The following is a 17,450-nucleotide window of genomic DNA, read 5'->3' as shown; positions in this document are numbered from 1 at the left end:
AGTTGTTCCTCTTCCCAAGCTCTTTGGCAGCTGAAATATCAACCTAGGGAGCCTAAGTCATGCAGCCTGAGAATTCTGTTCAGGTTTCTCAGGTGGAAGTGAAAGTACCTGTCAAGCTGCCTGTGTACAAGGTCTCTAACTAGTAACTTTACTTGTCCCTTCCCTCAACCAGGATACATTGCTCATCCTTCCACTACTTCTTTACTTACAAGCTGCTGAAATGGTCTCCTAGAGTCAATTAAGTGTTTGGTTTTGGTTTTGTAAACATCATCTATTTAAAACAGAAAAATAAAAATCAGAAGAGTTATAACAAATAATTTTTCTTCTTGGATTTATTTTGCTACTCTGAGTCTGAAAGTCTTTGTTGTCCCTGGCATACTTCCCTAAAATTGCCCACCAGGCTTGATGGGCAGTTTTCACTTCACTGACGTGCCTGAAATAATTTTGCAATCCTTTCTTTCTTGTGACCTTTTTCTGTACTATAAACACCTCAGACTACGTAGACATAGATTTTATACAGTTTGTGCATTTGTTTAAACAGATTTGCCATGTTCCACAATGTCAGGATACCAAAAGAAAACATACTGAATTTAACTGGAAATATCACAGCTGAGGGGAAGTACTCAAGTTCAGTCAAGGTATGAAACAAGGTCTTTCTTCATTAAATATACATAGGTATAAGTAGGTTAAGAGTCAGAGCAATGARCCTCTTATGTTGGAAAGTACTGGATACMTGAACTTAAATAAGGCTGTTGAYAATTTCACATGAGATATGAATGTCAGATTTTTAATTGCATTTCAGAGATGTCTTAACTCACCTTGATGACTTTACTGAACTTCATGTTCTTTGCATGATCCCACTGATCCCAAAGAGTTAAAGTTGGATTATGTTCAGACAAGACTATTCTGAGTCTTGCCTGACTACCTCATCTGAATGAGTCAAGAAATAAACTGGCAAAATTGCTTCTGATCACGGTACCCAGTTGCATCTTTATGGGGGTAAAATGAAAYGTTAGCCTCAACATTCATTCTGTGYCTTCTRTTCATTCAGRATGKTAAGGAGCATTTCAGTGCAGCTTTGGGAGCCTTGTCTGCTGGCAGAACCGTAATCACAGCAGTTTCCACCACCAATTTAAAGCTTGCCTTGGTAATAGCCGTTCGCTTCTCAGCAGCTCGCCGACAGTTTGGACCAACTGAGGATGAAGAAATACCTGTCCTTGAATACCAAACACAGGTAAATACTTTGGAATTCAACCTAAAGACTTTTATATCATGGAACTTGGATTCAGAGCTACAGCAGATCACAGTAGTGACTCTGGAGTTAGTGAAATTAAAGTTGTCTGTGTCACCTGAAGCATAATTCTAGTACAACTGTGGGGGTTTATTCTAACTCAAAACCTTCTCCTGCCATGACCAGGCTTTTAACACAAATTCTTGGAATAGCAAAACCAAAAAAAAAAAATGTTTTTCTGATATACATTTAGAAACATTTGTCTTCTAAAAGAGTAACCTTTTCAGAGAAAGACTGTCTTACATGCAGATGTAGAAAGTAGTATTAGTTTAAAAACATCAGTGCTTCTTTTGCTACTACACTAATTTTCTCATTTGTGGCCCGTGTGCTGCATTCATTGTGGAGAAGCCTCAAGCTACTACTGATTTGAAGAGGATTATAACCAAGGTTTACTTGCAGTTTATGCAGATGAAAATCACTTTTAGCTCTGAAAAAAACGGACAAGTATATGTAGAGTAACTTAGAAAAAGGGCAAACTCAGATCTGCTGAATGACAAAGGTTAATAGATAAGAAGTGCTGAAAACAAATCTGCCAAGTTTGTCTTTGAAATGTGGGTGCCTTTTTCCAGGTTGACACTTACCTTGCAATGTTGAAAGACTTCATGAGTTTTTACAAACTGACCCTTCCTTCCCCATTTCTGAATAAGCCAGGGTCTGCTCTCCTCCTCTCTTTGAGTCTCTCAATTTTTCCCAGTTTTGGCATGTTCTGTGGGTTCTGCTTGCTGAAACACTCATTCCCTGCTTCTTTTACCACGAAGACTTTCAAGCAGTTTTTCTTTTCCTTCATRAGCCCCGTGAAATGGTTACAACCTCTGTCATGTTCATACTGAAGAAACATATGAATCACGACTGAACCTGGCATGCCAGACTTTTTATAAACACAGGGTGAAAATATGTCATTGGTCCCCAAAGCTTCAGTGAACTTTTTCCCTGGTTTAACAGAATGCTTATTGCCCATTCATAAACTGTGAGAACTAAAATAATATATCCATAACTTTAGTATAAAGAGAACAATAACTACTTRTAACATAATTAATCAAATTATAGGTGATTATTGCTCTCTTCTCCATTAAGCAATTTTCCATTTTAAGCACAGTAAAAATTAATGGATTGGTTCAATATAATAATAAATGTTAAAAACATATATCAATTTGTGATCAAATCAATTTAATKTTTTTCCAGCAATGGCGTCTTTTGCCTTATCTGGCTGCTGCATATGCCTTAGATCATTTCTCAAAGTCCCTTTTTGAGAACTTTGTTGAGTTTTTTGCTGGTGTATTGACAAAGCAAAGGAATCAGAGACAGGTGAGATATTTACASATTTCTTCTTCACTGAGTTCTTACTATAATTAACTGTAAATCATTAAATGGAGGACCTGTTTAGAAGTCTTAGGATCTCTTAAGATCAAGAATGATAATGTCTCACAAATATGGCACATACAAAGTACTGATTAAAGCTGCATTTAGAAAAGCATTCAAATTAGTTTTGATGTAGTGATTAAAGTTTTATTGATTTCTGTGGGATTAAAGTTTACGTTCTCTTGCAGAATTTTTATCATTAATATATTATAATGGTGTAAATTCAGCTTATAACTGTTGTAAAYGATTCTGCAGGGAGATCTATCAAAGATTTTCTGAAATTGTAGTACTCTTAATTCCTTCACAGGCTCCGTGGGTCTGGCTCGAGTTTGCAATTCAAATTCATGCMTTAAAATAAATATTTTTAGAGAAAAAAGTTGACTTTTGAGTCAACTTTTGAATTTTTCATCCACAGCCCACTGGAAGTCATCCTTTTACAGAGGAAGTAGTTTAATATATCAGTCTCCATGCAAGGACTGATTCTTAATAAAATCAACTGCAGTGTGGTGTGTTTATAGAATGTAAATTTTATTTATTTTTATCATTTCTGACAATATAAATTTTTAGGGCCTACACCCTGGCTGTGTGTTGCTCTGGTCTTACTTAAATCCTCAAGCTTTTTGCAGCTAAAGTAAAGCTTGTGAAATACTTTTGTACTAATGGTGGGCTATTTTAATTTCTCTTCTTTGCACAAATCACAGAAGAATCTATTTGATTTTTTTTACCTAATAGTTCATCTCTGTATGTCTTCAGTGCAGTCACTAATCTTAGGGAAAATAGAGGCTATCAGGAAAAAAATCATGATGGGAAAGAAACTCTTTGAAAAGAGTTGAAAATTTTAAGAATGTAATCTTTATAAATTTCCTTTGTTCTACGGGAGATTTTAAACAAAATCAGCCAGGGAGGTGCTTTTAAACAAGCTTTGGTTGTATGAAGTCCCTGTCTCCAGAAACCAGAATTCCAAATGTATTTTCAAAGGAGGGTCAATAGAGTTTATGTAAATGCAACTACTGTGATTCTCTGGAATCACCGAGGGTGTACATAGAAATTTTCCCACTCTTTGCAAAACTGATGCTTAAAAGATCAGTGAAAACTGTGTAAGACAATAAATATAAATATCCCATCACTGGCTGGGGAGAGAGATATTGCTTATGTCACAGAACAGATAGAAGCTTTTTCTGGACAGGACACCTTCAACCACCTACCTCTCTATTTTTGGGATGGAAAGGTTGGCCAGTGGTGARCTGACTCATTCAGTGCTGTGCTAGCTGGCACCACTGAGCTAACATGCACCCATGTGGCCCTTACCTGACACAAATTATTGCTGTCCCATGTAAAAAAGTTGGTGCTTGAAGGTTCCTCAGGATAGAGTTTTTCTGAGTCACCAAAAAAAAAAAACGCTTTGCACTTGCATAGATCTCAGAAAGTTTTATGCCTGTATTGTCAGTTACTGTATTGCCATTTTATTATAAAGGAGTACACATATCTGTGACTTTAACTGGTCACCAACTTACTTTGTATAAAAATTATCACTCATTTATAACTTGTTTTTCTCAAAGACTGATTTGGGACGTGAGATTCATGCTTTATCTGCTGCCAGCAAACCCCTGGCATCTTGGACTGCTCAGCAGGCAGCCCAGGAGTGCCGAGAAGCTTGTGGAGGACATGGGTACCTTGCCAGTAAGTTACAGACCACTGCATGCACTSATCAGAAAGAGAATGGTTATTTTGATGTGTTCCTCAATTACTGTTGTGTCGTGATTTTAATTTTAGCAATGTGTTTAGAAAGTATTTTATCCTCATATCCATACTTYTAAATTTTATTTCACACCTAAAGTCATCAAAAAAAAAAAAAACCCTAAACCTGTATAGGATCTGCACCAGCATTTGGACAGACTGTACAAGTAATTCAGCCTCAGTTTCAAAGATAAAGATGCAGACTTTATAAATTAAAATTCCTCTTGTAAGTTGAATGCCACACTTTTCTAAAATCTTTACTGTACAAGCTAATAGGTGAATTTTCAAGTTCATCTGTTTGTAACAATAGTTTTCCTACAGAAACAGATAACTCTCTTGCATTTTGTCACAGAATAATTATTTAATCTCTCTTAGCTTCTACTAATACATTGCAATGTGTTCAACTGTGCACTTGTTCTTGTTAAGTGAATCGTCTGGGTGATATCCGGAATGACAATGATCCMAACTGCACATATGAGGGAGATAACAACGTCCTGCTTCAGCAAACCAGCAACTACCTRATGAGCTGGATGAATTGCATAAGRGGTATGTTTTSMYTGTGKAGTSTTATGCTGGATCAAAGTGTGTAGCTAATGGAATTAGGTAATTTCATGCTGAAGGCAACTGACAATCATTTAATAATTCTGTGGAGCATAATGAATATGCTTCAGACTCCATCATATGGTACATTCACAATGCAGAAATATTTGATGCAAGGAATATTCTTTGTYCTGTCTTTCAGAAGCTAGCTAGGTGTTTTGCTGCCTCTAATAAGGTTAAGCCATATCTTACACACTAAGAAGTACAGTTTAGTTTAATGGAATTACCTCAGTAGTGGATCCAGGTCTAGAGTCGTAAGCACAGGAAGGATGGGGACCTGTTAGAGAGKATCTAGAGGAGGCCACCAAGATGCTCAGAGGACTGGAGCACCTCTGCTGTGAAGAGAGGCTGAGAGAATTGGGTGCATTCAGCCTAGAGAAGAGAAGGTTTATTATGGCCTTCCAATATTTATAAAAAGGAGGGAGAGCTACATTTTACATGGGCAGATAGTGGTGGGCCAAAAGGAAARTAAACTAAAAGATGAGAGATTTAGATTAGATTTTAGGAAGAAATTCTTCYCTGCAARGGTGATGAGACACTGGCAYTGGTTGCCTGGAGAARTAGTGGATGCCCCATCCCTGGAAGTGTTCAAGGCCAGATTGGACAGTGCTTGGAGCAACCTGGTCTAGTGGAAGGTGTCCCTGTCCAGGATGGGATGGTTGGAGGAAGATGATCTTTAAGATACCTACCAGCCCAAACCATTCTATGATTCTGTTTTGGTAGAGTCATCATAAGTCTGTTTATTTTACTTGAGACAGTTCATATTGTAGCAATATCCATCATCAAATCTTGTAGTTTCCTAGATTTTGTTTCAGTTTTCCAGCAATGAGTTTCACTAGCATCTTACCGAGCTGGAAAACTCAGCAACTGGAGCTGAATCTTATAGGGAATAATTATAGGCAATGATGTCAGGTTTTTCCATGCTTGTCCACCAGTCCTCTTTTGGCTGRGCTAGGCCATAATAAAATAAATATTACAATTGCATCTGGCCTGTCAAGTGTATGCATGGCTTTGTAATAGGCTTTTAGTTCCAAAAAGTCTGATTTCTTTTCTCATAAATCATTTTTATTTTCTCTGTATTTCAGATAAAGCTCCATTTGAATCCCCTTTGGGAACAATAAACTTTTTGCAAGACTACCATCATATCCTTGGCTGGAAATTCACAGCCATTAGTGTTGAASAATGCATGGACTCTTCAGGTAGGCTTCTGCTGTTATTAAACTGATTCTAGAGTCCTAAATTCCTTTCCAAGGGAAAGGATCCAGAGATTTGAGATTCAGCCTTTCCTACTTRTTAGATATTTGTCATATTTGCTGACATTTTTTTATTACATGTGTTTTATTATACTAAGAACACAGTTCACATTTCAAAATACATTCTATTTTCCCCAACWTCATTTGTAAAATGGAGGATAGCATCAGATACTTTTCTTCCTCCTTTGTTCCTCYAAAATAACATCTCTGAGTTAGGGTTTTTCACCATTGTAATGCTATTTTCAGTTCTAAGGAGATTGATTGACACTATCTTCTATCACTTCTATCACTAAAATACCTTCTTTTAGAAAACCATACAAGGGATTTACGACTATGTTGAAAAGGCATGAAGTTTTTCTGCCTCTGACAGTTGCTTTTGGTTGTATAGAGAAAAATGAGTAATGGTGGAAAAAGAGTTCCATGCTGTTTTCCTGCTTTGTTATAATCAAATCAAGTATGACATGAGATGCTGTTCCCATTTGTTAATCAGTGTGGGCCCAGATTGGCTCTTGGAGGCAAAAATTAAAAGGAGTACCAGCAGATAATGAGAGAGCAATAACGCATGGTCTCTCCTCTCCTATAATACCCTCCTGAAACAGACCATAGTTTAAAAAAATACCTGAATCTGTTTATTATTCCATTCTGTTAGCAACTGATCTGTTAATTCAGATGCTAAATTTAGGCAGCGTGTAAACACTCTCAATACCCTAAAGTAYATGCTACATTAAACGTTCAGCTAARAAACAAGCAAAGAGGGTTCATRCAAGGACTTGATGCTGAATGACTTCCTACCTTAATACTTCTAGGTTGCCCTAGAAATATGACACAATTATACARAGCTAGTAATTTAAATGTGATTGCATTCAGCCACCAGTGAAAACGATGTTTCAAGTCACATGCTTCCAATAATGGTGGATCGTCTTCTCTGCTTGTGCTCTCAAAAGAGATTTTGTACCTTGTAGGCCTAAGTCTTAATAAGGAAAAAACATAGCAAGCTAAAAAATTTATTCAAGTAACAGGTCTCAACTGATCTGTGGATATACTGTCTCTTCCAGTTTGGGGTCAATTTGAAGTAGTGTATGGCAAGACACAGTTACATCTTCCCTGTACATTCACAATCTGACTGTCCTTCCAAAATACTTACTGTATAACAGTAACAGATGAAGTGTCGTGTCACTTAACTAATTGATTCATTGATTAACTAATGCTTTCACTTTTCATCTCAAGTAACAAAATCTCAGACTGCACTAGAATTTGCATTTGGCTTCTTGTACTGTAAATGTGAATGTTAAGGATTTTGCTTTTCTCTTTTTTCATAGTTCCTTTAGCAGCTTATAAATGGCTGGTTTGCTACCTGCTCCGAGAAAGTGACCTGAAAATGAATAAACAGAAGCAGGCTGGGCTGAGTGATTTTGAGGCAAGAAACAACTGTCAGGTAATACTTATTAATCTTTCTTATTTCACTTGTTTATTTTCATCCAAGTCTGTCAGTTTCTGTTGGTTTTATCTTCTTGTGTCATGAAGTACAATTTCCTCAACCATAAAGCAGCAAGTCAAATAACTAATAACACTTAATACCTGACCATGTGCATTGCATAGAACATGATAACAGGAGGACTGTTACCATCAGCAGAAGTCTTCCAGGACATATTTCCCTTCAGAAAAGTTGCAGGCATATGCTGTGTGATGTCTGCAATTTTGATAGCACAACTTCTGAAGACTAAATCTGCTAGTATTAAATACACTGCAGCATCTGATTATTACTTCTCCATCTGTGCTTGTGGCCAAATACATACTGTAGGAAAGAATCTYTCTCTGGCAGGTAGGTAAACTAGATGACCTAATAGGTCTTTTTCCTCTCTAATTCCTATAGTGAAAAGTACTCATGAAAGATACCAGACTGACAGCATTGGAACCTGAAAAGGAAACACTGACAATTTACATATAGCAGATCCACTCTCACCCAAGAGTTTTAACAGCTAGGAATGGCTTAGCTCCAAATTTCAGTATATATCCCCAAGCTCACTAGATTCCTCTGCTACCTCCATGAGAAAAACTGACTCACATCCAAAGAAAGAGCACTTGTCATTTGTCACTGAGAAAGATCAGCTCCCTGAAGATGGTCAGTGTCATTCACCTTCTCTGCAAAGCTCATTAAAAAACAGCCAGAAGGAATATTCAACTCTGCACCTAGAAAGAGCCAGCCTGGCTTCAACAGAGTGAAACAGCTGGTAGAGTGGAGAAAATCTTTCCTGTTTTTACCCTAAAAGCAGCTTATTAGAGAAACTCTTCAGGGTCACATCCAGAATGGGAATTGCCAGAAATTCCARTCTGATTGCCTATCGATTGGCCAGGTTTTGGTGAAGCTGGTGCTGGGGCCAGTTCTTCAGAGAGAGTGGTGTGCCCAGAAGTGTGAAGGTTGTCTTTTCTATTATATTTAAAATTCAAACATCCTCAGGCACACAAATGCTTTTGAGATGGGCATTGATATAATTCAGGTTATTAGGTTTTCTTTTCTCCCTACAACTCATCCTCAGGACAGCAGGAATTTTTATTTTAAATGTTATGCCTCAAAAACATCTGAAAATTATTTACAAGCTGTGCTTTGAASACATGTACGTATTTGATTTAAAACTTTCTGGGCATGAAGAAACACTTCTCTGTCAGTCCGGTGGTTGACTGACAAAATATTTATTCATGCTGTGGGGGATCTGGGAGAGAATCCTAGCCTATCCCTAGGTTATTTTAGTTTGGGGGCAKCTCAATAGAAACAATACACAAGTGCAAGCACAGATAAAGAGGGATATAGAATTATAGAGGAGAAATACAAGAAAATAATTCTTAATGTTTCATTTGTGATTTTAAAACTTATTTCATTCTCACTAGGGAATTGACATTCTTACCTCAAAAAGTCCATCTAGTAAGGAGGTAGTCCTCCTTTATCCTGCAGAAAATAGATGTATATTTTGCTGTTCATGTATCTGAGCTTGGACATYAGTATGCCACAGGACAGCTGTTGAGAGAGACAGCAATCTTTGGAATACGCTTTTTTTACATGCTGCAGTGGATTTAAATGCAAGGATAATGAAAGTATCCTTGCATTTAAATGCAAGTATAAAAAGGAAGAAAAAAACCAACTAATCAACTCATTCTAAATGAGAAAAATTAAACACCTTGCATTTAACAAATGGGCTAAAAACAAACATGAMATACAGCATTGCAAAGAGTCAGCCATGGCAGCAGTGGTTTCATATTCCTATTTTGTTCACCAAGTAAGGTTGTTGTCACTCAGCAGTCTATTTCGTGGTAGCACATGTAGTAAAGGTGAAGTATATAAACGTAAASAAGGTTTCTGTGTAAGGACAATCACTTAAAGTTTTATACTGCATTAACAATTACTGGTGATTTGTCTTTCTCATCAGATAGTTGGCAAGGACTAGTTGAATAGTTCCTTCAAAACTGCAATCTGTTGCAGTCCATCAACAGAATCCTGATGCTGACATGATCAGATTTTTGTTTATTATTTGAAGGGACTGTAATAAGTTTTCAATAGGAAAAATTTATCCTCTTTATTAAACTCTGCAAGATTTTAAATAAATATGAACCTACTTTTTTTCCTCTGAGAGTTATATAGGTTTATTAACAATCCTAAAAACAGCAAATGTGATTTTACAGTGTCTTCTCTCTGATGTAGCTCCTTGATCCCATAAAGCCTGGGTGCAACTGCCAAATTACACTGGTAATAGGCATGCAATCTTATTTCTTGGCATTTCATGAGGCATTTCATAATGTTTGCAAAGACATTGTGGAAGGTATTTTATCCTACTGTTTCTTCTTAGAATTTCTTTGGTCTCAAGCCAGGTCATCACACCTAAATCAACAGAACTYGACTAACTTCAGACCAAGGCCATTCTGCACAGGCTGAGGATTGGTTCTTTGGATTTTGTTACTCAGTGTCCTTCTTCTGTCTCCTAAGGTGTACTACTGCCGATCTCTGGCCATTGCTTTTATTGAGCAAACGGTTTTACAGCGCTACCACGACTACACCCACGATCCCAGCGTCCCAACGGCTCTGCAGCCAGTGCTAAAGARTCTCAGTGCTCTCTATGGGCTCTGGTCCTTGAGTAAACACCTGGCTGTGCTCTACCAAGGTGAGATCAGCTCCCTCAATATGTTATGCATGTCACTTTGTAAAAGTGCTAACTTGGTAGGGGCAGGGAATCCTAGCAAGGATTTACATTAGAGGACTTCGTTACTGCTTGTTTAATATAAARCCATCATTCTTGACCAAATTTTCAGGAGGAGGAATCTGCAGGGAAAAATTAACCCAAACACTCCCTCTAACCTCAGAGATGATGGAGCAATTACAAGTTTTGCTGTGATCCAGTGCTTGTGTGTGATGATGAGGGATAGGAGCAAGATGCTGTGGTGTAGCTTTTACTGCAAAAGGCTCTGCATAGCTTGGATTAACAGTTTTGAAGTYGGCTCATTAATGAAAGATTGTCAGTTCAATTACACGGGTGCTGCTACTTAGTCTCTTGACTACTGAACTCATGAACTTTGCAAGTTTGTATCAGTGTCATCTCAACTGGTATAAGCTTCCCTGGGAATGTTTTTCAGSTGGCTATGCTTCAGGTGAGCAGCCTGGGAGATTTATTCAGAATGCTATTCTGGAGCTCTGCTACAGGGTAAGCCTGTTTACTGTGATTAAGTAATAACATAGTATATAAATACTAAAAATCAGATACATGATTTATGGTCATCAGATTATTTCATACTTCAAGGGGCAAATTAGCAGGATATTACATTAATGGTTTCTGAATCATTTTCTGTAAAGTTTAGCAACTCATTGATCCTGAATCTAGTCTTAATTTATTAACCAGTAAGTGGAAAACAACATGTCCTACAAAATAACGCCATAGCATTTGTGGTCTTGCAGTCTTCATTGGACAGGTAGTGAAATATTTCAATCCAGTTCTTTTTCTTTTGAGTTAGCTTGTGATTTTTTGGGGTTTTTTTTAGCACAAAAGCTTTCCAAACTGCAACATATTCTTTGCAGGTCAGCAAAATTTCAAAGAAGCGTTATATTTTTAAGTCCAAAAATATGTGTGTTTATGTGTGTAAACAGGACCATGTTGATTGAAATGTATTTAAAACCCCCTAGGTAAAGGAAGAAAACATTTAAAATACAGTCTCTTTCRGCAGTTACCCTGGGAGTGAAAAAATCAGAATAAATCTAGGCTACTTATTGTGGAGTTCTCTTAAATTATCAAAGCTGGTACTTTATGGAAATAATTTTTATGCTGCTCTGTAGTTCAGTCATCGACAAGTACAGAAGTTGCCAAACGTTTGTGTCTTTTGGTTTTAAACAGTTGAAAGATGATGCAGTTGCCTTGGTTGATGTCTTTGCTCCTCCCGACTTCATTCTCAATTCTGCCATTGGTAAAGCAAATGGAGAGGTAAGAAAACCCATTGTAAAATTTTTAAGTTTAYTCATGMRGAAGGTTATTGCCTGTAAATAGCCTTAATATATTCAAAATATTTCACAAGTGCAAAAGAAAAGAAAGACACCTTTTCCATGGAAAATACTACCAGAGTTAAACTGATGTCAGCAGAAAATTAGTTTTTACTGGAGATAAGCTTCAATGKGAAACTTGTACAGTGTTGTTCTGTGGGCATCTGTGCACTGAACCAAAAAAAAAGGCTGAGAGGAATTTTTTGGTGTAGTTACACAAAGCAAGAGTTAAGAGAATAAGAATGGCCATACTGGATTCACTTCACAAAATTCTCTGACAGAAAAGGATGGCCAAAGAGAACACCATGAAAAGTTAAAAAAGCGAGGTGTGCTTTCCCTGATGTCTCAGCTGTTGGCAGTGTAAGAGATGTCTCATGTCATTGGTTCTGTTTGTGTCATTCTGTTTATCATTCTCCATTTTTTTTTATCCATTTTCAAATTCAGATGTAATTTGGCTTATATCACACCATCAATTCTGCAATTTAATTATGAGTATTGTGAGAAAATACATCCTAGTCCCAGTCCATGCATATTTACTATCTGTGGGAGTCTTTTCATTCCCCTAACAGACCTTGTTTTCCTTCTGTGTATTTTCTGCTTCTGCCATGTCCTTTCTGAAGTGTCATAACCAGTTGTGCAAGCAGGACTCAGGATGTGAGTGCACCATGGAGTTGGCTGCAACAGCTCCTCATCCCTCCCTGCCTTTTTTTGATGTATTTCAAGATCTGCATTTTACTCCRAAGTCTCAGCAAACCAAAATGCTTGCTTACTGGCCAAACCTACTCATCAGGGCCAAGCTGTGGGGTAACCATTCTGTCGTGACMAGTGTCACAGTACAGCAGTTTGGGTTGGTGTGGGTGGAGGATGTAGGTAATCCCTGGAGCATGAAGACACTGCCAGGGTGTTTGTCAGGAATGCTGTGTCATGCAGACTCCATAATTTACAGTATTCCTTTGGACTTCTTGTCTAGAGTTGCCCATTGTTTCCATGGTGATCAAGCAATACAGAAGGCAGAGCAGATGTTTCTRAGCTGACCTGAGACAAAGATCACTTTGTTAACACAGTCCTTACAAATGAGGCAGGAAAGGGTGGCTCTGCCTCTCCAGCCATCTCCTAGAGGTCTGTCATCACCACTGCCAACTTTTTTTCCATTTCTGTAGGTTTTTGAGGATTAAATTAATGCAAGAGGTCATGGGAAGGAGGCTCCAAAGGTAACTCTTCAGAGAAGGAGCATCCTTTGTAGGAATGTCAAGAATATCTGTATTGGCCAAAAGCCCATTTTAACACATTTTGCTGTCTCAAGCAGATGCTACAGGCAGAAATAGAAAACATGATACAAGTACACAGTGAGCTGTTCCTAGAATAGTGTCCTGTTTCTAGCAGTCACCTGGAGATTTCTTACCAGCAGCTGATAAAGCTGTCGTGTGCTGAATTTGGCTGGCTCCTCATTGGCTAGCTCTTAACTCTTGCAAATGCAGAAGCCACAGAGACTCATCAATATTAGATACTGATATCAGGAGTATGATATGTGAGGCATGCTCATAGGAATGTGAACAGTTCCTCATGTACTAAATTTTTTATAAATTCATTGAATCCTTGAGAAAATAATTTCAATCAATGCTATGCAACCCATGCTCTATAGAATTCAGGAAARTTTTCTGAACTGCCTGTAAGTCTGTGGGTTTCAACTTGTATAAATATTTTCAGCTGAAATTTGAAACAGGCCGCCAATCCCTCACTCAAAGAAAATACTTAATAAAGATTCTTGTCTCCTGACTGTCTATGTTTAATTCTCTATCCTGAATTCAATTCATTCTTTTGTTATACTTGGATAATCTATCCTTTACCATACTGTAGTTCTGAGTAGAATGTTTGCATTGGGTTTTAAAAGTTGCAAAGATAGCAATGAATAAATTGTGTTGTGCTGCAGTGGAGTGCCTTGCACCGTAAGCCACCGATCATAGTTGGAGCAGAGGAAAAGTTTCAAAATTTTATATAGGCAGCTTTCAGCCACAAAGAAGAATTCAGATTCTCTTTGAAAGAAACTTTGAAGTATAATTTCTCCATAGAAATTTTGGCAATCTCAACCTAAGCAGATGAAGGAATTGTCATATTTATTTCAGGATTATTTAAGAATTTTTAGACAATATTTAATCAAAATTGGAATGGAGTTAATGGTTAATATTAGCCCATGGAATCAAGGTAAAAATATCTTTAATATTAAATATATTATATTTCAGTATTTGTTTAAATCATCACAGGTATATAGGGCCACACCATCTTTTGATGCAGAAAAAAGCTTTTTACCCTACTGATTGCTTTTATACTACATTAATGCTTTATTATATGGTACTTTCTTACTTCTGAGAATGTTCTTTCTTTCCTGATCTTTCTATAAAGTTATTAAAGTTTTAAGCTTTCGTTAATTATGAATTGACAAATATTGCTAAAATTATACTTCTGAAAAATTTGCTTCTTTTTAACTTCCACAAAAAAATTGCAGATTGGTACAATGAAAAATTAACAATCTGCTTATGAGAGAGGAATTTCTTCTGCTCAACTCGACAGTTCACATCTGGGAGAGTTACTTTCCAAAAATGTAATGAAGCAAAGATAACAACACTCATCCATGAGTGCTTTCAGATACAGTCCTCAGGTTTGGACAGAATAAAGATCAACTTAATGTAATCTTGCTTCCAAATTTCTGCCTTTGATAATACAACTCCAAGTTGAAAGCAAKAAATAATAAAGGTTGCTGGTTTCCTGCTCTTAGGCTAAGGGTGGCCTCTCTTATTTACACAGAAATCTGATGTTTACAGTACTTGAAATTTTGTGCTGTATTGTTCTGTTTATTCATGCCTGTATGTAATTATTCACATTTGTTATCTAGAAATTCAATCAAAACCTCATTTCAACCAGTAAGTTAAGTAATTTATCTTGCAAGTTTTCTTTGTTTCTTCTGTATGCATTAATCCTTTTTTATTATTATTTTGCAGCTATATAAAAATATGTGGGGAGAGATCCTTCAAGGCAACAAAACTCTGACCAGACCTTCATGGTGGGAAGAATTTTGTATTAATAAACCTGTTAGAGGAAGGCTGAGGTCAAGATTGTAAACCAAACAACTTGTAAGAGTCTGRATGGGCCTGAGATGGATACCTTATTTCCAATATCAGGAAGAAATGAGACCATATGTCAAACAAAGAAAATGGAAGAGATTTTCAATTGAGAGGTGCCAAGTTTTAAAATAACTTTGAAATCGAGTCCAACTTGATCTCAGGGACTGTTAACATTATAATGACAAGAGCAAGAGCTATATGTCTGCACACCACACATATTTACTCAATTAAATTTTAAAAAATGAAGATTTATTATGTTTTCTGCTTTGCAGAGTTTATATAAAATAAATTTTTCAATCAGTCTCTTGTTGTTACTTTCATATTACAGAAGGTAAATAATTAAAAACATTTGCCACTAGGGATTATGAATAAGCTTATAAAATCAAAAACAATTTAGAATAGGCTGGACACAACCTGTATTAACTGTGATGATAATGAGGCAACATTTGGGGAGCATCTTCAACTCTGCTCCCCTGTTCTCAGATTCCAGAAAACCAACCTGTATTGCCTTTCATAAAAAAAAAAGAGGTAAGGAAAAGCAATTTATTCAATGATAACAAAGCCAGGTATCCATGCCTGGAGGCATGAGATGCTTTAGGGAGCTTTGTAACTTGCACAGTTCTAAGGAACCAAACTGTAAGGAACCTGGCAATGTGAAAAGACGGCTCTGATTAGTGGCACACCCTGTGTTGTCTTAGCTCACAAGTGGGAAGTTGGAAACAATCACAGACTCTTCGTTTTTAGCTGAAAGGAATGTTCTTTTAGTAAAGATACCTTCTTTGCCAGACCAAGAGCAGTCTTAAATGTTAATTTGCCACCACAYGTTYAARGTCACTTTAAAATTACCACCCYCAACACACTTCAGTTAAAAAAMMAMRCAAACAAAAAGCCTGAAATTCTGTGACTGTTTAAAGTCCCATTGGAAGAATGGATAAAAGCTACCTTGTTAAACTTTGCCTCTATTTTTTTTCCTGAATTTCTTTTTCCTTGCTRGGGAGAGTCAGTGTTGCCTGTTGTTTTTCTGCCTCTATTCTTTCTCCTTTTCTAATGAGATACCTTAAATCAAGATGTCCCAATAGCAGCTTTTTTCCTTGCTATTGAACTGTAGGAAAGTTTAACTTTCTTTGCTGAAAAAAAACCCAACCCAGCATCAGGTATTAACTTCCTTTGTATTATTTATCTCTTTTAATAAAGTTCAATAGGTGACATCATCCTATGGAAAAAAAAATAGAACAATACAGGTAAATACCTATCATTGGATATTATGGAATCAGGGATCTCATGATTATCTTTAGCAATTTTCTGTATCAGTAAGGAATCCAACAAGTGTCTCCTGCCTGCCTTTTTGCACGTCTGAAGGAAAAAGGCAGAGCTCGTTATGCCCAATTTTCAGTGAGAGCATTAAAAGCTCTGTCAGTGAAAAGGACAAATAGGGAAAAGATTCCATGYCACATTAAATGCATTAGCATTGATCTGCCTCTGCACATTCTGTACTATCAATGGTGATCAGCAGATTATTTCTCTGTCATACGTGTGTGTGACTGCACCATCACCTCTGAGCTCTTCATGAGTGGCACAGTCTTTTCTTGCCTCCTTCCTCACAGCTGGGAAACAGCTGTGTGTAAATCTTGCATATAAAGTGTAAGTCTATTTATGTGGCCTTGGTAGCCCAGCAGAAAACACAAAGTTGTTTGGCACACAGCTTAAACTGCCTTCATCCCGATAAAACCTCAGCAAAACTGTGTCACAGTRGCACAGACCTGATGACCTGGTGAACCACAAGGATACTCACCCAGCACAAGACAGGATAAACAGACACCCTGTAAAAATATATCCCTAGGCTGTTTCTGCTAATCTTATTTATTATGACTATTTCAGCAACAGCCAAACTCCCTGATAAAAGCTGAGCCCCTCTGTGCTGATAAGGACTGTACAAACTGGCAAGAAAGGGTGCTGTTTGTTCTGAAAAGCTTCTAACTTCAACTAGAGCAAGCACTGAGAGGCTGCATCAAGAAGGACATGATTATGGGGAGGCAAAATGGGCTACTAACATTATTATGTTAGTTAAATAACATTATTATGGACCTTAAATATGAAATGTCACACAGCCTGCAGTAAACTCAGAGCTTCATGGGACCCTTGGATAGCTCATGTTAATGGCAGGAGTYACAGACCTGAGCACCAAAGGTAAAAGAAGTGGAAACACTGTGAGGCCTTGGGAATTTGCTCTAAAAGCAAAGTACCCTTTACTGCAGCAAAGGCTTTCACTCTTCACTCTCACACCCTGTACAAACCCTCATGCAGCAAAGATGGGCTCATTATGTGGGCCAAAGCCACTCTTCACTCAACATTATCAAAACTTGTATTTTCTGTATAAATAGCTGGATAACACTCATCAGATTCTTTAATCAGCTATKACTGAATTCCTGACCTGTATGTTTAGTCAGATCTTTGCAATCAAATGAGAAAAAAAAATATCCTTTTCCTCTGAAATCGACAGCCAAAGGTTCCAGAAGTCTTCTACATCCAGCTTCTCAGAACAGGAGAMTTTGTACGTTTGAACTTGAAGAGCCGCA

At 37.3% G+C, this 17,450-nt stretch overlaps 1 protein-coding gene across 1 annotated transcript in view; it reads left to right on the top strand.

Moving 5' to 3' along the window:
• ACOX3 (acyl-CoA oxidase 3, pristanoyl) overlaps window positions 1–15,321 on the top strand; it is a 31,458-nt gene extending 16,137 nt beyond the window's left edge. The window contains exons 8-18 of the mRNA XM_057365268.1: window positions 542–638; window positions 1,052–1,234; window positions 2,474–2,596; window positions 4,210–4,330; window positions 4,814–4,933; window positions 6,073–6,186; window positions 7,560–7,675; window positions 10,217–10,391; window positions 10,861–10,928; window positions 11,613–11,699; window positions 14,752–15,321. Of these exons, the coding sequence (XP_057221251.1) occupies window positions 542–638; window positions 1,052–1,234; window positions 2,474–2,596; window positions 4,210–4,330; window positions 4,814–4,933; window positions 6,073–6,186; window positions 7,560–7,675; window positions 10,217–10,391; window positions 10,861–10,928; window positions 11,613–11,699; window positions 14,752–14,871 (1,324 nt within the window). The 3' untranslated portion in view covers window positions 14,872–15,321. The remainder of the gene's footprint in view (window positions 1–541; window positions 639–1,051; window positions 1,235–2,473; window positions 2,597–4,209; window positions 4,331–4,813; window positions 4,934–6,072; window positions 6,187–7,559; window positions 7,676–10,216; window positions 10,392–10,860; window positions 10,929–11,612; window positions 11,700–14,751) is intronic.
• The last annotated feature ends 2,129 nt before the right edge of the window (window positions 15,322–17,450 follow it).

This window comes from Malurus melanocephalus, unplaced genomic scaffold, assembly GCF_030028575.1.
Source record: "Malurus melanocephalus ecotype Western Australia unplaced genomic scaffold, MMel_1.1 scaffold_50, whole genome shotgun sequence".
In the NCBI taxonomy this organism is placed as follows: domain Eukaryota; kingdom Metazoa; phylum Chordata; class Aves; order Passeriformes; family Maluridae; genus Malurus; species Malurus melanocephalus.
Note: the sequence above shows the minus strand (reverse complement) of the source record. Positions and strands in the feature narration are given on the sequence as shown.